This window comes from Plectropomus leopardus, chromosome 2 (genome assembly GCF_026936395.1).
Source record: "Plectropomus leopardus strain MGB_pleo_1.0 chromosome 2, ASM2693639v1, whole genome shotgun sequence".
NCBI lineage: Eukaryota > Metazoa > Chordata > Actinopteri > Perciformes > Serranidae > Plectropomus > Plectropomus leopardus.
In genome coordinates this window covers 31,954,995-31,977,338 of record NC_142177.1, presented here as the reverse complement: position 1 = coordinate 31,977,338, position 22,344 = coordinate 31,954,995, and the positions used below count along the sequence as shown (strand labels likewise).

The window sequence follows — 22,344 nt, the reverse complement described above, 5'->3', positions numbered from 1 at the left end:
ACATATGTAATTACAGAGCATGGCATAAATTATCATCACTGTAAAAATCCCACACAATGTAACAACTGGAGCATCCAGATTATCTCTTGATCCAGTCTGAGCTTCCTTACGATATCAATTCCAGATTACCATCTGCATAAATCATATGTTAAAAATCAGAGTGTCCTGCTTTAAATAGATTCTTGTCGTAAAAAATCAACAATGACAATATTAATTTAAAAGAAGAACTGGTAGCCTATTTTTCAACCTGGACCACATTTTCCCACTTTTTTTTGCATGTGACTAATGGAAACAACATTTTTATTTAAAATATGTCCAGTGATTAGTGAAAGCTTCTCAGCCCTCATCCCTGAAACAGGCTGCAAAGTAACCACTGGGGGCATATGTGTAAAATTAGAGTTTATTTAAATGGGGTCTGGCATGGTTGGCAATGGGGATTTCCAAGCTATTTCTGGTTAGATAAAAAAGATTTTAATCTTTATTAAAAAGATCATTATCTGCAGGAATAATTTGATAATAATAAGTTGAATAATGTTGTCAGACACTTGTAATAAAAATGTGATCCTGTCAGAAGCAAAAAAAAAACACTTTTGGAGGATATACAATGACAATGCACAATTGCCCCTGGTGGTTGCCCTCACGCTCAGTACTGGACCAATTTAAAAAATATTGTTCCCATTTGTCACTTCAATGCAAAAACATGTGAGAATATGGTCAAGTTACCCTTTAAAGACTAATATGCATCGTGGGATGTTAATGCAAACTGTTGAACTGACAAAAAATGATCGGGCAGTTTTTGTCCACAGCCTGACAAAAAACAACAGAGAAAACTTGGCTTGAAATCCAAAAAGTCTATCGGCCAAATGACTTCACTTCAGCAGACTGAGCGAGCGACAAGATGTGCCAGTGTAAGCAAGAAACACGCCCAAAACCACACTGTGGAACAAGTCAGTGTAAGACACGTACACACACACTCACACGATTATGTTAAATTGAAAATCCAGTCACATTGTTTTCACTCAGGGTTTTTTTTTTTTGCAAACATATGAGTGTAATCATCTTTTTAAGATATTCCACACAGCCGTCTCTCTGGAGGATTGAGGAGGCTCTGCAGGGCTCACATACAGCGCTGCTCCATGGAAACCAGCCTCTCTTATCGTCTGCATGTCATCTGCACCCGACCTCTGCACAAACAGCTGCCAATGAAACGTTTACCTTTTTCCATAAACTGCTGTGATGCAACCCTCATGTTGTTATTAGCTCATCAAACAACATTTCTTCTTTAACTAATCCGATGCTGGTGATTTCTGTTCTTATTAAGTGAACGAGTTGCTCTTTTCCATAACACAGCTCTGAATACAAGCATGCTACACGGTGCTGATCCTCTGGATATGATTGACCTGTTAGCCACAAAGCCCAGAGGACACCGCTCGAATTCTCACAATGGCTTTGCACCACACTTGGCTGCTTTTTTTATTTGGCTTTCAGGGCACCTGGGGCGGCTCACAGACCAGTGAGGTCTTTTGATCTGGCAATTAGTTTCTGGAAACAATGTCACGTCTTGTTCCTCCTCATCACGAGTTCCTGCTGACTCCAGACCACCGGCTGTGACTTCACTCCCATGATGCATTGAATAGCTTATTTCTTTTGGGGAGTGAGAATTTTTTTAAAGAATCATGGGAAAGTATGACGTGCCAAATTTACTCCAAGCCTTAGATGTTTATCGTGGGACATAAATCAGAGAGAAACAAAATCAACACCTTTTATGAGGAGTTAAAGGAATATTTCACCCCCAAACAATATAATCTATACATAGTACTCACCTCCCTAGACACCTAAAAGGTTATAAAACGTTAAAAAACTTCCTGAAAATCCCTGTGCAGCATTATCAAAGTGTTCTTGTATAACTTTATGGGTTAATGGAAATCGGACACTAACCCCAACTATTTTTATTAAGCTATTCCTAAACAAAGCACCTCCCAAACTGGAATTCGTACACAACTTTTTCATATGTTTAATGATTTATATTTACTATATTTCATTCAGACCTCAAACTCTGTTTGCACTGATAAGCCTTTATTTTTGCAAACAATTTAAAGTGTTTTTAGGTGAACTATTCATTTAAAGGGATAGTTAGCCCCCAAATCAAAAGTGCACATTTTAACTCTTACCTGCAGAGTTATTTATCAATCTAGATTGTTTTGTTGTTAGTTGCCAAGTGTTGGAGATATCGGCTGTAGAGATATCTGCCTTCTCTCCAATATAATGGAACTAGTTGGCGCTCGGCTTGAGGTGCTCAAAAGCACCAAAAAAATTGAAAGCTCAACAGCATTGCTTCTTTCCAGAAATCGTGACCCGGTTACTCAAAATAACCTTTGTTGTGAGCAGTTTCATGTAGGATCTATTTTCTATTTACTGAATTACACAAATCGTATCACCACAAAGAAGGAAGCGTGCATCTCCTGCTAGCTCATCTAGCATTGCTGAGCTAGCTAATGTTACAGTTTAGCCGAGGAGAATAACAGTAATGTTTACATCTTTTGCTTTCAGATGCATGAGCTCCTCATAAAGTTCGTCATAAAGAAAACAGTTCCTTCATGAAACTGCTCACAACAAAGGTTTGTGGATGATTTTAATTAACTGGGTCATGATTTCTGGAAAGAAACTGAGTTTTTTATATGTATTTTTTCATGCTCTGAGCACAACATGCCGTGTGCCACCTTAAGCTATTATATTAGAGAGAAGGCAGATATCATTAGGGCCAATATCTCCAACACCCTGTATCCATAAGATGTATTTAAAGATAAATGACTTGACAGTTTCCTAAAAGTGTAACTTTTGGGTCTGGTGTCTGCCTGCAATATAGGTCATATAGCCCGCCCCCCATGCTATTGAATGGGATATAGATTAAAAACTCAAAATACACCCCAAATAATTGTTTTCCCAAAGATGGTTTCTGTCACTGAAGATATGTTTGTTCAAGTGTTTGTTTTTATGATGTTAGGTTTTAAGTTAGTTATTCAATTCTACAAAAAGTGGGTGATTTGGGGTGAACTGTCCCTTTAAGCTCATATTTAAATATCCAGATTTTAGTTGCTCTAGTGACGGTAACTAGTTTTTGTCTATCATCACTATGAAGCTGAGTTTTGATGAAATGTCCCGGCAACTGTCGGACAAACTTTTGTTGATAAAACACAAAAACCTTTAATCGCCACCGCTTCTCAGGAGAGATGAAGGGCGGAGCTGCATCTTTCAGTTGGTCTCTTTCACATCTGGGTCCGATTCTCACTCTGCAGCCGGCCATCTGAGTAATTGTGTGTGTGTTTATGTGTGTGCATGGTATGACAGCACAGTTGCACAGCTGTCTATTACGTATATGTTCCCCTGGATAGCACGTGTAATCATTTTGGGGCTGCTCAGCTGGGATAATGCGATGGATTCAAGAACCTCCACATGTGCTCAAAGGGGAAAACCACAGAGAACATAAATTTAAATGCGCACAGAGTCACATGACGATTGAAGCATGGTGTTAAAATTACATTTAAAAGGTTGTGCATGGTGTTATGTCATGGGGTAATTATTGCTGTACAAAAAACAAAAGATCTAATAAAATGACAGCGCTTGCTGGAATGTCAGCAGCCTGAGGGATGAGGACAGACCCGAACACTTATGAGTGTTTCTTCATGTGCCGAGCAAACAGTCAATTCATGATTAACTGATGTAGATGGCAGAAAAGGTAAAACCATCTTGTTTAAACACTGAGTGATTAATTTGCTGTTTTGTATGAATCCTGGAGCAGTGGCTCTCCCTACTGTGAAACTTTAGCTGTTTTAAAGTAAGATTTCTCACCAGAGATCCAAACCGAGCTCCAGTTTCTGCAGATGTTTCCTACCGAATGGAACCATCATTAAAAACAAACCCTATTTTTCATCTTCCAACTAACTTGTAGCTGAGGCCGGATGACAGCTTACAAAGACACATCTCTCTGCTCTACAGTCAAAAAAACAGAATTTAAGCGTCCCTCAGGTCTGTCCAGTTGGGACGAGAGGAACTCCCAGACAGGAGGTGAAAACTGATCCTCCCATCAAACCACTCAATCTCTCAGTCAGCATCTGTCCAGACTCAGCTGAGGACCACTCCGTCTCTCGTCTCTCCCAGAGGAGGCTGGCTGGAGGCTCTCACCCCTCAAAGTCATTAAGCTAATTAAAAAGACAGTTAGAGGGGTTTATAATTGCCCAGAGCATTTATATGAGGTCATTTCCTAAAGATTATGTATGTTGGTTGATAGGGAGCAACAAATATATCAGACGTGTGAGCCAAAATAACTTGCTGTAAAGAAACTCAGGCTGGTAATTTAGGATTTGTACATCACTCTGCTGCCCTTTATTTAGTTTGACTACTAAGATAAAAGAGAACTGGAAGATAATTTCCCAAATTTAAAATGACAAATGCTAATTGCTTATCAGTACATTGTAGTACGTACTGACAAGTTGCAGTTTAAAAAAACAGTTGATAATAATGCCAGTTAATTTCTATATTTCTCTTCATATCCCGCTATACTTTCTTTTTTATATTATCTTTTTAGCCATGCTGCCAGCCAGTATTGTGCTTAAATTTTGGGTGAGCTGTCAAAAAAAAACAATAGCTGTGGTCCCCTGCTGTGGACTTGATTAACTGGTGTTTGACAGGTGCATTTCACTTATTTGGTCTGAGGTCTGGAAATAACTTGTTTTTCCTCAAACAGCGAGTCACAGCAAGTTTTAACATGATGAGGCTTCTGAAAAAAATATCTACCAATCCATTAATGTGAACTCACACGACAGACATGTTTAAGTATTAATTCTGTTTCGTGGTCACAGCTGTTAAACCCCTGAGCCGATAGTATCTGCTTACTTACTTAAATCAATATCACTTATTTACAGCAGATCTTTAATTATATAATCTCTCTCTAATTGGAACTAATTGATTGCATTGTTGTGGTTGAATCTGCTAATGGTGAATTACCTTCACCCTGCAAGATATTCAGTCTCTTAAAATAATGAAATATTGACCGAGCAAGTACAGCGTGTGTGCTTGTGTACACATGTCGTCATGTTTGTATGCGAGTCTCTAAGCAACATGATTTGTGAGCTGCAGAGTTGATGCAGCAGGACGGAACAAACAACCCTCCACTTTTAATGTCAAACGCAGCTCTGACAGAAATGACGATCTAATCACGATGGCGCAGCGGAGACAGAGAAACACTGAGGATACAGAGCCGCATTAGAAGCTCTGTGTGATTTGAGAGAAGCTTTTTCTGCCAAGAATTTTTGTTTTCCCACATGCACATAAAGAAAGAATTAAGGCACTTCAGGAAATCCTGATACACATAACAGGTGGTACATACAGCATGAAGCTTTCGTTGGGAGTTGGCAGCAGCTCTGGTGAGAACAACTGCCACGCTGAACAGAGTCCAGTGTCAACATTCAGCCGTATTAGAGCTTGGGTGTTACAGGATGCAATATAATACAATTGGAAAGAAATGGTTTTGCATAACTAACTGGATGAACTCTGTGACCTGTGTGAAAAAAAGTTTAAAAACTCATTCTGACACAACAGAAGGACCAATACTTATAAAGGACAGAGGGTGAATTCAATTGTAAGTCGATAAAGTGATTAAACTTTAAGGACAGCTTGCTGTTTTGAGATCAGATATCACCCTGTTTTATTAGTGAGCATCAGAGTTTCTGCTCATTGGTAGTTTTACAGCAGTGGTTCCCAACTTCTTTGGCTAGTAACGCCTTAGAATACTTCTGCAACGCCTTGTCACAGGCTGCACATGTCTAAGCTGCAGGCATTTTGTTTTTATATGTATTTTGGGGGGATTTCATGGATGGATCGCAGACAGTGAAGACGTGACAGGAAACAAGAGGAGAGTAATGGGAATCTGGTGCAAAAAACATCCCCGGCGGAAGAAAAACTGGGGACATTGTTTTCTATGATCTGCGCTGTGACTCTTAAGGGCCTCAAAACACCAAGCCATCAATTGAGCTTGTTGAATCTTCATCAAAGCTGATGGAGCAGCTCAGTGCACAAAAAGAGAAAAGGAAGTGAGGAAAGCAAACAAACAACTAAAGTCAAGAGGGCGTGAGATCAAAATAAATGTGTCATGAGGTAAGTTTTTTTTGCCATTTAGCTCTTTAGCAGAAACAGTTCATAATTGTTATTGTTCGCTTGGCACAGAAAATATCCTTTTTTCTGTCAACAGCGGGTTGTGTTATTGTAATCCTGTTATGTACATATATTTATATATATATATACATATACAACCTTTATTTAAGTAGGACGTCACACTGAGATTACTACCTCTGATGCGAGTGAAACAAATTAAAGATTTGTCTGTTTCAAACGTTGTAAACGTCACTGCCCTCAAACTTCTATCCATCCTTTATGATGGTAGAAACAAGACCAATAGATGGCACTAGAGGTCAGAGTCAAAAGTTTCAGAGGACAACAAACAAGGCGACAGGAGGAGGACAGATTAATGAACCTTTTGTTGGAGGCGGTGCTGGCCTGTGGTGGTCTGTGAGGCCATTAAATACATCACAACATGTATGACATCACTGATTTGTTCTGTTCTGCCATTTTGTCAATGTCTTTGTCGTGTCCTACTGTCGCATCTCACTTGAAAAATGCTACACTGTGCCCATGACCTCCAGACTGCTTTGTTTAGCCCATATCAGTCAGCTTTCAGAAAACGTGCACAATACCGACAAAATTAATGCAGAATACAGACAGAAAACTCCATCTGTCTCCATAAATGTATCTATCAGTAAGCATAAATGAGCCCTTGAATCTGTCCTGTTGGTCTTAGTGTTTCCCTTTTTAAATGATGCATACAGACAACTGTAGCGTGCTTGTGAGGAGTTATTTCCTCCCACTTAGGTGCAGAGTGTATGCACTAGTTGGCCATTGGCTGCTGTCTTTGCGGTGTGTTCAGGTGTTATTGTTTTGGCTGAGAACAGTCGGCTTTAGTCACCAATAGTTCTTCGATATTGGTTTGGTGAGTCTGAGTCTTAAAGCCACCAAGCTATAAATATTTTAACCAAATTTTTTTTTTGTTGTGATTTTTATTCATTTGTATAATTTTGTGTTGGCCCAAAGAAGAGAAATTCACACTATTTCATGCTTAAAAAGTCAATTTTTTTTTCTTTCATGTCTATTCAATGATCTTATGATCCCTTTTGATTAGTCCGGACGCAAGCAATCACTGGTTTAGAGCATCAGGTGTGTCTTTACTCCATGTTAGAAAAGATCAGTGTGAGGAGATTCAAAAACACTCACCGAGATCGTCACAGCAGACCTCCATGGAGTCCGAAGAACAGTCACTAAGATCATCCAGGGTTGGATCTGTGTCCTCGTGGACCTGAAACCTGCAGGAAAAGAAAAGAAACATACAAAAAAGTGCTTACATATTACATCATATTCTACATGTCCTAAAAATAACCTGCCATGTGCAAATGTTGCTCATCTTTGTCTCCGTCTGAAAAAGGTGAAACACTGCCCTCACCTGAACCTGAAGGGTGCAACAGCGGCCATGTTGACTCGCCCTGGCTCACTCATTCTGCGTGGCATGTTGTATGTGTGAGGAGAAGACTTTGATTTGTTGCCGTCTCTTTCAGAAGCTCTCACGTGCTGGTTTAGGATGCTCCTTGTCTCTTTCTGAATGTTTCCCATTCCAGCTGAGGACACCCCTGATATCTCATTCCCATTTGCACCTTTATTGTAAAGGAGACGTCCTCTTCCCTGGCCTACCTGGACGTTAGCAGAGAGCCGGCTCATGTAGTCCTCATCTGCGTTATCCACACTCCTCAGACGATATTTCCCAAATGTCCAGTTCTTGTTGGTGCTTCGTCTTAACTGGAGGTCTCGCAAAGCTTTCTGGGTCATCGTGCTGGCACGGAGGTCCAGTGTGTCTTTCGAGCGTCGGACTTCCCTCTTTGGTATCTGAGGGCTGCTGTACGCCGAGCACGTCCCATCAGTCCGCTCTGTAGCCGCCGGGCTTCTGTGAGAAATCATGCCAGCTTTCTGCTGCAGCAGGTGGTTCTTTAAAGCTGCACCTCTCAGCAGCTCCGCAGGACCCGAGGACACTGAAGATGAAGAGTAGGAAGGCCGCCGTTTGGCTGCGTGCTGATACTGCAGCGTGGGATTGGGGGGGCCGCTGTACTGCTGTTTGGGATCCATCTTGGAGAGAGGCATCATGCTTCGAGGTAAAGGCAGAGTGGAGCTGACACCTGCGTCGCTCTGACTCTGAGATATGACTTTGATATTCACTCCGCCGCTCATGGATGCTGACAGTCACTGAGCTCAGGTCTGGAGGAGAAATAAAGGAAATCTAATTTAAAACAAAATCTTAAGAGTACACATTTCTTAAACTGAAAATGTGATTTATCATTTTAACAGCAGGCAGTATCAGAGAAATTGCACCACAGCAGTTTTACTTGTATAATTCAGAGTAGAAGCCTAAAAAGTAAATGCAGCAGAACAAAACCACACCTGCAATATAAGTAATGACTAATTTTTTCAAAAGCAACATCCAGATTTATAAAATACACCAAACACTAGGCTGGTTTCCATTAACCCTTAAACTGTGCAAAATGGAAATTGCAAATATAAAACATGCATAATGGAAACAAGAAAAAAAAAACACAACACGACAAAAAAACTCCCATTTATTGCCAAACAGTTTTTATGCTTGCGTGAGATGGTATTTCAGGCGACTGGAAAAAGCCATGTTTCACAAAACTGCGCTGAAAATGCTTTTCATAGGTCACATGATGTTATGGCTATGCGCTTGTCAGTAGTAACTGGCTGCCTCGTGCATGATGACGCTACAAGAGGTGTTATTGCACCTACAAAACTCTTCAGAAGTTGAGCGGATAATCTGGAGGTTTTTACTCCACAATTCCTCTGTGAAATAGTAGACTTTCACCTCCCAGAAATCCCTCATAAGTGGCCGCTCCCACGTATAAGGGACTTTCCATTATCAACCACATAACACGCCTACGTCGCCTGCTTTGCATTGTCATGCTTCTTGGAATGTCACATAACATCACTCAGTGGAAATGTATTCCTGGTCCTCTACCCACAAAGTTTGATTATTTTTAAGAAACATAGACGGTTCAACTTTGGTTCTTTTCACTAACGGCAAATCCTCTATCATCTACAAATGATGGTTTTAAAGTTAAAGAGACTGTTCACTCTGATGTCAAAGTAAGGAAACATGCATCTACTGCTGGAGTAGAGGCTCGAGCTCATGACAGCGTGAGACGTAAGCATTAACAGCGTCCTCCTCAGCTGAGTCGTAACGTTAGCTAGTTTAGTGGTACTAGGTGCAGATGCACGCTTCCTTCTGCGCAGTGATACGGTTGGCGGGTGTAGTTCAGTAGAGAGAATTAGTTCCAACATGAAACTGCTCACAAAAAATGCAGACTAATAAACTGCACAACAGGTAAGAGGAAAAATATGTATTTCTAATTTGGGGGTGACCTGCCCCTCTAAAAGAAAAGTTTGATATTTCTGTTAATAGACTTATTCTTTTATTTTTTGCCAAAAGTTAGATGAGATGATTCACTCTCAAACATCAGAGCAGTGTCAAACTTCTTATCTAATTTTTGGCAGGAAAAAGACTGTCTACTTCCAAAAATGTCAAACCTTTCCTTTGAGCCCTGCATCATTGTTTGAAGTTAGCTCTTAAATTTAAGTGGATGTCTGAGCTATTGCCAACTGAAAATATCAAATTTCCCCAAATTGCATAAAATAACAGGCTGATTATAAAAATAACAAAGCTTTTAAACTTAATCTCTTAGTCAAAAATGCTTCAGTTTACTTTATGTTCAGTAGTTAAATAAGTGTGATTAAACTCCTTCATTCCAACCACCATAAACATCTTAAATAAAAGGTCATGATCCACACATCTACCTAAACACTAAGCACACTGTAGTATATTGTGATTTTTATGTATGTTTATTGTATTAGGTATTTATTCTGTTTTGGGTTTTTGTTTTTTTTTTTTAGTAGCACATGCTGTATGTTTATTGTCAGAGTTTGTTTTGCGCTGTATGTTTCTTCTTCTAAGACGATTTTTGGTCACAACAGACAAAGTTTTCTGAATCTGAACCTAAATCTGAATTGTGGTGTGCAGCACTTGTCAGTGGGAGTCTGTCAACCTTGATCCTCGCTGTGTACTGCATGATGGATAACAAGCTTTCATTGAATATTTATACTGTAGAAAATACTGTAAAACAGCTGTGCATTCCAGGGCGTCTGCTTCACAGAGAGAAGGTTTCTAACCACAGAGGTACTGACCAAATGTGACTCTGAGCGAGTGGGAAAGAAGAAAGAGGAGAGGATGGTTTGAGGGGAAGGACCATTATAGCATTATGTATCAATTACATCATCAAAGTAGCCTAAAGGTCTGAGAACCAGACGAGTCAGATTCTTCAGCTGGGAGAAACACTGAGAAAGTGAATGAAACTACAGTCAAACGCTGTTTAGCTGCCCTCTCAAACAGCTAATCTAAGTCAAAAAGAAAAAAGAACAAATCAAAAGGTTAATTAAGAATAAAAAGAAACCAAAATTTGAATAATGTTGTATTTAAAATAAGATTAAAATTAACCAAACGCCACCGAAAATCAATCAAAGCCATCAGCTGCGTCCAAAAAAAAGACACCATATGTTTCAACAGCTTTTCCTAATGTATTCCTGGTCCTCTGTCCACAACCTCCAGTGTGAGGCCTGCTGTGAAAGCAAGGGGCAGACTGACACCACTTGGCACATGCAGCAGGAAAACGGCTCCTTTCAGGCCGTGCCAACACCGGCTGTCCCCACCACGGACAGCCCTGCAGACTGCACCTCTCCTCCAAAGACACAGGGGGTGGGGGCTTCATCAGTCCACCCCCATCCTGCAGCTGATAACTGATAACAGTTCAAGATGACCAGAAACTGTAGTATTCATAATAATATCAGAACTTAGTCACTACTCAACAAATACCACCCTCTCCTTCAATGTGTAATTACCATTTTGCAAGAGATTTTCTGTGGAAAAAAAAATCTACCAGGGATTAAGATTTACTCCTCCATCCTTTTGTCATTCTTTACATAATTAGTGTTAAATCCTCAGTTTAATACTCAAAATATTCAATAAATATAGCCACTTTCCTTTTAAATATCTAAACTGCTACAAAATTATGATGGAAGTTTGACATGTTGGTCTTGTGTTGGTCATGAGAGAAATGTTACTTGGTCTGACCTACTGTAGCATTTTTGTTAACACGTCGAGCTGAAAGATTAGTGGATTGACCAATCAAGAAATAATTACAATCTTTGGATAACTGATTATTAATTCAAGTCTTTTTGTATTATTATTTGGGCTTTTTGGCTTAATTACAAGTAGGACAGCTTAAGAGAGGGGATGACAGCATAGGGCCGAGGCCAGAATCGAACCCGCAGCCGCTGCAGTGAGGATGTGGCCTCTGTGCATGGGGGTGTGTGCTCTGCCAACTTCTGGGCGCCCCTAATATGAGTCATTTTAAAGGGAAAAAAGAGTTTCTGGTTCTGATCTCTTAAAATGTATACAATGCAGGATTTGCCAAAAAGAATCCACAGACATATACAAAATTAATCCCTCTCAATCATCACTTATGGACCATGAGAAGTGTGTAGCGGTGTATTTTTCTGCAGAAAATCTGCCATCTGTCTGCATTTTGTTATTTTTATAATTATATTATTTAATTATTATTTTTTGTAATTTCGGGACATTCTGGTGCAAAGCAACAGAAAATGGAGCTTTATAAAAAGGTAGCGAGCAGTCAGACATTTAACAGCACACATCCAACAGGAAGCTACACAGACACTGTGCTGAAAAACTGCAGATATAGAGAATGAGAATGACTCCATTGTTGGCTTTAACTGTCACTGATGATACTGTTTACAAAAAGTGTGAATATTTGCTGATTTTCACTGCTTTATGTATTTGTAATTAACACTGGCTTTTGGACCACCACTTTGAGACCAATAACGATTAATCAGGAAAATTATTGTCAGATGAATCAATAATAAAAATAACATTAGATAGATTAATGGAAAGGCTACAGCAGAATGAGGTTAAAAACACACAGAGAAAATGCACAGCTTGTCCCACATTCTGAGGAGCACTAAAATTAAGTTATTACCTAATTATGATCTGTTATGCAATAAGAACGAAAAAACTGGAGATGGAAAAGATGGTGAAGGATTCTTATCATGCAGATAGTCTATAAAAAAACTGTCTGAATCACCAAAAACATATACTTGAAATTAATATCATAATGTAAGCCCTTAGCATGATAAAAATGTTATTTCTATTTCTGTTTACTCTGTTCATGTGTCACTGCTGAGGGAGGATTCCTCCTCTTCTGCATTTTTTTTTAAACATCTCGCCTCCTCACAACTTATTTTTAAAGTGAAGTGAAGCTTTGAAACAACCTGATGTGCAAATAATGAGTCATAGGTGCACACATGTAAACAACACAAGCATGTGCATGGAGCAGAGAAGGAAATGGCATTTTCTATTCAAGGCAATATGACTGAAACTTGTGTGACGACATTAATATAATAATAATAATAATTAATTGATTATATGTAATTAATGAGACAGATAACTGCTACTTGCAACCAATATGCATTTACAATAAAATGAAATATTTCTGTCAAAATTTGGAATTTGATTTATCACAAACTCCATCACAAACATTGTTTAAATGCCTTTAGCAAATATTTGATTAAAACTGAAACTTTTTTCAAGTTGTGTGAAAAATTACATTAAAAAATGAATAAATAAAAATAGCTCCCTGACGTTTTACAAAGTAAAAGTTTCTCCTATGCTGATACTTGCTTGATACTTTCATGTATTGCAGACAGCCTTCCCTGGTGGTGTTTCAGTGTAATATGCACGCTTTTTCAGTAATTAATTGTATTGGCAATCTTTGTAAAAAAAAAAAAAAAACCAATACAGATAATCAGCAAAAATATCAGCCGATAATCAGCCAGGCCGATAATCTGTCGATCACTAATTCTTGGTAGACTATATTGCGATACAGAAATGCTTGCAATTTCATGTTAACACCCCACTCTGCTATCTTTTAAATATTGTTTGCTTTGAATCATTTATTAAGACAATTTTGTAAAACGACAAAAGTAATAATAAGTAATAATATTTTGATGCAATTTTATTGATAGTGGATAAATGATAATACATTGATGACAACCTCCAATATAAATGATGTGTATTTTTTTTTCTTTTTTTAAATACATGTTCTTTGGATCTGAATTGTCAGGGCTAAGTGAGACAGGACGTTTCATCTTATCTGAGTAAATACCTGTCCAACTTTATAAGTCCTCAGCACAGACACACTAAGAAGACACCAGCACGGTGCGGTGCAGACGAACTTGCTCTCCACGGAGACGAGCAACACTTAACAGTATGATGCAGTTTACAGTAATACAATTTAGACCCCTGTGCTGCCTTAAAATGAGTGTGGGCAAATCGATGGTGGATGACAATAAGCCCGAGAGCTGAAGGGAAACTACATGTCTTCACGTCCACACTTTCTTCTCTAGTGTCACTCTCAAACACACACACAGACACACACACACACACACAGACACATTTCACCATTATGAACAGATGTATTAGTGACTCATATTTCGATCTTTCTCTGGTGACATCATGCTTTGTTTCTCCCTCGGGGGCTCATGTTTGAATGTGACATTGAGCTCCCTTTTGAAATGCCAGTCTTTCAGCATGTATAATCAAAGCATCCAGTGAAACCAGCAGAGCAAAGAGCTAAAACTGCCCCAGACCTCCAAACCTATAATCAGCCCGAGGGCCAGACTAAAGATACTCCAACAGACCAACAACATGTCGACGCAGGATCACTTTTCGCTGGTGAAGATTCCTCACTACAGTCCCAAAAGGTCTGATAATGCACTCATAACACACCAGAAGATTCTATTTCCTAAATGCTATCAATCATTTTGGACGAAAATAAATGACTGTCTTAAAATATGGTTAAGCAAATCTGGAAATCATCCTCATTCAGTGGATCGTTTTAGGGCTCATGATGCTTTCTGTAATTACTGTCTTGTCAAATGTCGTCTTGCAGCCCAGTCGTTAGAGGAAAATGTTGGTATTGTACATTTCTGCTAACCATGAATACGTTACATTTGCAAGTTTCACACAGGCTATATCATAAATGTGTCTAACTGCCTTCACTGCACTATTTGTTGCAGTATTTCAGTCACAGCTGTCCTCTGTGCAGTTATTAAAATTATTCCAACTAAAAATTCATACTAAATTTTAACTTAATGACATTTTGCATATTCTGCATATTATTACTCGTGTATATGTATGCATTGCACTTTTTTTTATATTTTAACTTGCATATTAGTTTTATACATTAAATTGTAGCATAAAGCACAGTTTTATATTTTTATACACTTTATACACTCAGCACAATATCCATATTATAACTTAAATATCCACATACTAGTGCTAATTGTCTATTACTGTATTTCTTTACATTAATACTTTATTTTCATTCTTTACATATATATTTTATTTTATTTCATTTTCATTGTTTACTATTACGGTATTCCTATTTTCTATTTTTATATACTTGTGCTGGTACTTATTTCTACTAGCTTTAATTCTCTCTGCTGGCATCAGAGTGACTGTAATGAACCTCCGGGGATCAATAAAGTATTTCTTATTCGGATTCTGTTACAGTAAATATGTGAGCTGACATTGTCATTATGCAGGAGACGCTGGTTGGTGTGCCACATAGGTAAAACAGCTGCCAATCTGCACACTAGCAGACCACTGCTTGAGACCAACGAACAAGAATAACAGTTGTGTTTTAGTGAGTCACTGCTGTGTTTCCATCATCTTTTTAGGCACCAAACATGGATGTTTTGTGGCAGCCCATCTGTGATTTTCAATCAGCTTTTTATGCTCCAGTTGTGCATGTTTAGTGGCAACCCATTGGTGGGTTTCCTTCGATTTTTTAGGCTTCATTCGCAAGTGTTTTGTAGCTACCCATTTCTGTGTTTCCATCCACTTTTAGGCTCCAAACGTTGGTGTTTAGGAGCAACCTGTGTCTTCAATCTGCTCCTAAGACCTTTGTTGTGGGTGTTTTGTAGGGGTCGCCCGATGTTGGTTTTCAGGGCCGATACCTGTACCGATTATTGGTAGTTAATGAGACTGTTAACTGATATTTGGAACTGATTAACAATAAATGTGAAAATATTTCTGTCAAAATTTAGAGTTTGGGATATTACAAACTTTATTTAAATGCCTTTAGCAAATGTTTCATCAAAACTTTACAAAGTAAAAGTTCCTCCCATGCTGACACTTTTTTTTTTGCATATATTGCAGACTGCCTTCCCTGTTGTTGGTTGAGTGTAATAAACACACTTCTCATTTATCAATTGTATCGGCAATCATTAAAATGAAATGCAGATACAGATAATCTGCAAAATCCCAAATATCAAACCTGATAATCGCTTATAATCTGTCCACCCCTTGTGTTTAATAGTGACCTGTCGGCTCCCTTAGTAGATGTTTTTAGTGAACTTCCTGTATTTTTCTATTGGCTTTTTAGGCACAAAATGATGTTCTGTAACAACCTGTCTGAGTTTTTCAATCTTTTCAAGCTTTTTAGGTGTCATTCACAGGTGTTTTGTAGCGAACTGTCAGTGTAGCAACCTGTTGATGGGTTTTCATTGACATCTTGGCTCCAGTTGTGGGTGTTTGGGAGCAACCCGTCTGTGTTTTTCCATCAACTTTTAAGTCTCGAATCATGGGTGTTTTGTAGCAAACTGTGTGTTTCCACTGGCCTCAAGGCTCTAAACCTGGGAGTTTTTGGAACGACCCGTCAGTGGCAAAGCAGTTGTTTCAAACAAAGACATCACTGTTTCCTCTGGTGGGATTGTGCCCCCAAGAACAGGTATTTTAAGCCAAATTGTCTTTTCCTAACCATAACCATGTGGTTTTTATGCCTAAATGTAACCACAAAGTAGCCAAAACATATTTGGATTGTAAAGGTTAATCATATCTATTACCAATAAAGTACAAATGTAATTTATTTTTGGTTTGCAGAACTGTACAATGCCAACATTTATGTTGGCGATTGGGACGGATCTTGTGAATTGTCACCTTATAAAACAGTAACTGTTTCCTTTCACTTGCAAATACTCTTCGGAGCTGATTTTGGCCCTGCTGTTTCAGTCTCTTTGTGCTCCAGTTTCTCTCCATTCGAGCTGAGCACCAATAGATAATAGAGTTGAACGAGTGCATCATTATCTACATAATTCAATTTTCTCAAGACTGTCGCACTATCTAGTTTTACAAGAGACCTAATCTAATTTTTATATATAGCACCAAGTCCCAGATTCCTGATTTTCTCTGCTTCCTTCTGTGTCCTAGCTTTGTCGGAGAGGAATTCTGTTGGGGGCAAACATGAACTGAGGTCAGCTCATAATGTATCAAAAAAAGGTGGACACAAAAAGCACACAAAAGACACATTCACATGCACAGATGAACATGCAAGTGGACAGAAGTAAAGTATGGCTCTTGTTACATTTGGCTGAAGGCACTCTGTTAGGTGACACCAGTCCAGATTTTGTGTTTCTATTGTTCGTGGCGACTGAAAGCTACATCGGTGCCGACAATGTGGGCTGTGTGAAACTTAGGGTTTAAAGTGAAAACATAATTTATAAAGATGTATAGTTGCAATCCAATTTAAGGGGCATGCTATTAACCAAAACATGCCATGAGACCAAAAAGTGCAAAAATTCCCAAATTTCTGAGTTTCACTCCCATCAGAAAATTTCCAGAAATATATGCTAGTAGACAGCTAGCAGACCTTTTGCAACAACGCCATGCCAGACAATAATGTAATATGCAAGATGTTTTAAGGAAGCGCTTGGAATGTAGAATCATTTTCTTTCATAATCACATTGTCTCTCCAACATCAATAATAGTCACAGTCTTCCTTCTCATCCGTCAAACGCTGTAATAACATTAGAGCAGACTGCAGCATCACTCCCCTGCAGTGTGCTTCAGCAATGTTTTTCTGTCTCTTCTTCACCTACAAATATGCCACTAAATATTTGTTGTCATGTTTACTGAACATCAGTTAGTCAAAGATTACCATAAAACCATTAAATACTGACATATTGTCTCCTCTGTTAAAGCCCACTGTACTTTTTGTGGCACGAGAGATTAGAGTGGGCATTTAGGCGGGCGAGTTAATCTGTTGGCCCATTACAGGGATTTATCCTTTATAAGTCACTTTAAGTGATTAACCATGGTCAGTAATGCCATGACATCATCGACACCCTGAATAATGCTTCAGCTTCAGGCAGCTGTTTGTAAACACTAAAAACAAAATTCACTCAAACTCGTTTCATCTTTAAGGGAAAAGGTCCTTATTGGATTAGGTTAAATACTTCCGGCCAAATCCAAATTAGTGACGCACAGCAAGTTATTCATCACTGGAGTAACTACGGGTATCACTGACAAAGATACTGCTTCTGTTTTATATAAGAGTCATAATAAGCCATGGCAGTGTGACAGTAATTGGGTTTCCTATCTCTGCAAAACAGGTGGCCATGTCTGCTAGTTTCCCACTTTCTTGCTTTCACTTTCTTCAAAATAAAAGCAGAGTCATCAAACATAAGTTTATATAGATTAGCTGATCAGTCCTCCAGTCATGATCGAAGAACTAAGTTATCTGAGAAACAAGACTGCAATCTTGATTTTTGTCTTAATGCACTCCATGAGGTACTGATGGGGTGCATCATAGCCAACATATAGCAATAAAGACACTAGCTTAGGGCCCCCAGGTTTTTTCAATGAACACAAGACAATAACAAAAGAAAACTAAAACTTCCTGAACAGAAACTGAAAATATTTCGTTCCATTTTTGCAAACAAAGACAGGCAAAATGGGCAATTTAGGTAGACTAAGTAATTAACAGTCCCCTACAAAATAAGTTTTAAAACTAGAATTACTGCATTGCATTTGCTTGCCTCCATGAACCAATCAAGCTGCGCTTACAGTTTATATCCATGTCTGTGAAAACATGGATGCTTCACACATCTTCCCCTGACAGCACAGAAGATCTACACAATCAGCACAGTTTAAAGGTGGACAGCCGAGATTAGTGTCCCCAGTTCAGTATCTGACCAAATGTCTTCCTCTCTGTTTCTGAGATGTGACCTTGAGTAATGGACAGAAAAGTGTTTTTGCAGAACAGTCTGATGCCACAGTGAGGCCGAACTCAGGGACCTAAAATGCCATCACTTCATCATTACAGTGAACCCTCGCTATAACGCGGTTCACCTTTCGCAGCTTCGCTACTTCGCGGATTTTTTTTACAGTGCATTTATAACAATGTTCTTCTCTCGGAGAAAGACTCCTGCGCAGCCTGCAGTTGAAACACACGCTACAGCGCAGCGGATAGAGGACGGAGAGGCACAGCTGGAGGGACTGTGAAATACGCGTGAGTGACAATGTTTCCAACCTTGTATTCATTACTATACTGTACTGTATTCAAATTATTGTTTTACAATACCGTTCTTTAAACTATCATAGTTATTTGTAAGAAAACGTTAATATTTTTATTTCTTAAACAAATTTTGGGCCTGAAAACAGGTTTTGATTTTTGGTTTCATTCTACAGTACAGTATTGCATTGTAAAATAATAGTAAAAGATAAAGCTGACTACTTCACGGATTTCACCTATCGCGGGTTATTTTTGGAACGCAACTCCCGCGATAAACGAGGGTTCACTGTATATCCAAAAAGACTTTTGTTAGAAATTTGGTCAAACTCATTGTATAAATCAGAGTAATAACCAAAATCATGTTTTGAGAGGTCACAGTGACCTTGAACTTTGCGTTTGACCACAAAATTTTAATCAGTTCATTCTTAAATCTAAGTAGACCTATGTGCTGAATTTGGGAAAAGTCTCTCGAGGCCATCTTGAGATATTGTGTTCACGAGAATGAGACGGACTTTTGATCATTCTTTTGTTAAGATCCGGTGAATGTTTGTGTCAAATTTGAAGAAATTTGGTGAAAATGAGGTGTTCTCGAGATAATGCATTCACAAGATTAGGACGGATTCTAGGTCGCAGTGACCTTGTCTTTTGACAACCAAAATCTAATCAGTTCATCGTTGAGTCCAGAGCCTCATTCCCACTGCACAAAAAAACAATGCTAACACCTGCTAACATCTGGCTATTTAATGCAATGAGAATGTGTACTATCGGCATTCACAACCAGTCAAATGACTCTGCAGTAGACACAAGTTTTCTTCGCCTCCAGCTCAGATCAGCATTGATGAGTAAACAACACCCGGGTGAACGCGGTTATTTCAGCTCCTTAACCAGCAAGATGCAATGACACGGCATCACTAATTACCGCCCGACTCTCCCAAAATGGCAGTATAACACAGATCTAAATACATCTGCACAGAGTTTGAAAGAGAGACTGAATAAGTAAGAGATATATAAAGTGAGGAAACCAAGACCTCTGTTCCTGCTGCTGTCTACTGTCTACCTGTTCCCTCAATGTTAAATCAATAAGCAAGCCACTGTGTGTGACTATTTGCATTATTTGGTATAGTTGTTTTGAGGACTTCCGTCATTTTGCTCCAAGCTAATGCACATACTGTTTCAATCATGCAGTGACCTGGTTTTCTTAAAAATAATAATAAAAAAAAACCCCACTAGCCTAGGGGAGCTGGATTTCTCATTTTAAAAAACACACATAAAAGACAAAACTTCAATTTAAATTCATCACAAGTCACTGTAAACTAGCAATGCCTGCAGCCTTAAAGCTGAGCAGGGTCAATGAGGCCTTTCCATATGTAATATATCCCAGGTTGCTGCTCTGACATAAATTATTTCTCTTAACCTGAAACAAAAGTAGACATTGCCCCAGAAGGATCAGAAAAGGGATCATAAGCAGCACAGGATGTTGTACTGTGAAATCCCTTCTGCACACTGAAACAACCTGCCTCTGCAGTTATGCTGCAGTTATGCAACTGACACAGTTCTCTGAAGTGAACTGAAGCTCATGTCGGAACAGGAAGGCGGTCTGCACAGCATACTGCAGCGCTGTGATGAGTCAAAGTGTGGGCAGTTGTCTGTGGTGGACCATCAGTCTTTGCGAACTGGGTCATTAGAACAGGTAGGCGAAGAGAAGAGCATTGGAAATACATTTGAAAACTCTCCAAACTCTGCAGCAACGGCACCTAAAATAGTACAAGTGATTCAGTTCATGCATAAGCAAATAAAACACGACTTTTCGCTTTCATCCTTGAGGCTTCTGAATAAAGACTGCAGCAAGTAAAAATGTGTGCAGCTTTCTGCTTCTCTCTCGATCCTGTTGGAAACATATGAATGGTGACATACGAGGTGCACTGAAATAATTCAACACTGTGTGAAAAAGGAGTTAATTCCTGAACGTAAAGTTATACATTTTCAGGTGAATCATCATTAGTTAATATCAAATGTACAGCTTTTATCAGCAAAGGCCTGACAAAAACTGTTTTAATATTTAAATATTCAAAACAACATCAGACATGTTAAAGTTGAGGCCAAAACTGCACGTGTATTAATTACAAACGAATAAAATATACCACACATTTATGTCATTTGTGTCCAGAAATGTTGCCCTTATAAAGCCTTTACACCTACATATAAACTCCCAGTATTCACCTATTTTAAAGTGCCACTTAAATATTTTATTATTGCTTTTTAGGCCATACTTTTGGCTGTGATGTTACACTTAATATCTCCAAAAATGCTATCCTTTCATGGAGATTGTTATTTTTAGCATCAGCACTATGCTTTTCAGTCGCTGTTTTTCTTTTTCTTTTATTTTCATAAAACAGGACTCCCCTATGCGCTATTTAAAAGTAAAACATATTGAAATTGATGTTTGGCAGTATTTCACCCAACAGCACAGATGATACATACTTGATAGGGAAGTCAATAACAATAATCGATAATCATCACTCAATGGAAATGTAGTCATCCGTAATTGAGTTTTATCAACATTTCAAAAATATCACTTCAGTTTTGCGCAAATCTGTAATGGAAACCCGCCTATTGGAATAAGACAAAATAAAAGAAATTTCCCATTAACGGCTGATAAATTAACGGTCAGATATATATTATGCATCCGTAATGCTTAATAACCCAAATGATCACACTACAACTGTATGTGCGAACACATGCACACATTTTCTATCATGTCAAAGTCAGAACGACAAAAGTCCTTCCTTCAGTTTCTGCAGTCAAAGTCACAGTTTTTATGACCTATTGAGCATCTGCTGCTCTCGTTCCTGAAAGCTGTCGCTGCTGTCAGCTCATCTCAAGATCCAGTCGAGGAAACAACACACAGCTTTTCCTTTTTACATTTAGCACTTGGGGCACAAAATGGAAAAATGGTATTGTGGAAAATGGTATCGTATGCCAGGGTGCTCTAGTACAACAATATGCTGAGCAGACATGTGCGGAGGTTTCCACTCATATTCACTGAACTATTAACACACCTTTAGCCAGAAGGGGAGGAACTAATTAGAGGAAACAGTTTAAATGTTTGGAGTGAAAACCTGCATACATATGGCTCTCAGTGGCACCACTGAGCTTGGTCTTTAACACTGCAGAACCACCAATACTGACCAAATGCTGACGCTCTCCATCTGTCAGTATTCTCTACATCACACCGCCTTTTAGGAGGCACAGGAATCCTAGTTGAGCCGTTTTAAGTTGGAATTTTTTTTAAAGTGAAACGCACACAAAAAGCGTCTTAAAAGGAAACTGGATCACAAACAGCCCCACATGTTATATCTGCTACATAGACAACCTCCCCGATCATGTGTCCGAAACGTTTCAATCTAAACTTGAAAACCTCGCCACTGTAATTTCACTTTGTCTACACTTTTATTGTCTTGTTTCTCGCCCTTTCTTTCTTATACTATTAAATCTGTAAAGCACTTCGATTTGCCACTGTTAAAGAAGTAATTCATGGGGACAGAAATGTTGCTACACAAGACAAATAACCCATTTCCAACCAGAATAATAAAGTAAACTGTACCCTGAAATGCAGTCAGGCACAGATAGTGAATGCAATAGTGAATGATGGCAGAAATGCTTTCCAGCCCTTTAGTTGTCAATATGGCAAACAACATACATACATCAACATATATCAACCAGCTTTGCTTGTCTGACTAAAGAAGGAAAAAACATT

At 38.8% G+C, this 22,344-nt stretch overlaps 1 protein-coding gene across 5 annotated transcripts in view; it reads right to left on the bottom strand.

Annotated features, from left to right (window-relative positions):
• LOC121959459 (neuron navigator 1) overlaps window positions 1-22,344 on the bottom strand; it is a 123,776-nt gene that overhangs the window by 72,780 nt on the left and 28,652 nt on the right. For all 5 annotated transcript variants that reach the window (XM_088091147.1, XM_088091150.1, XM_088091169.1 and 2 more), the window contains exons 2-3: window positions 7,550-8,352; window positions 7,324-7,412 (exon numbers count right to left, since the gene is read on the bottom strand). In XM_088091147.1, coding sequence (XP_087947273.1) covers window positions 7,324-7,412; window positions 7,550-8,325 — 865 coding nt within the window. In that variant the 5' untranslated portion in view covers window positions 8,326-8,352. The remainder of the gene's footprint in view (window positions 1-7,323; window positions 7,413-7,549; window positions 8,353-22,344) is intronic.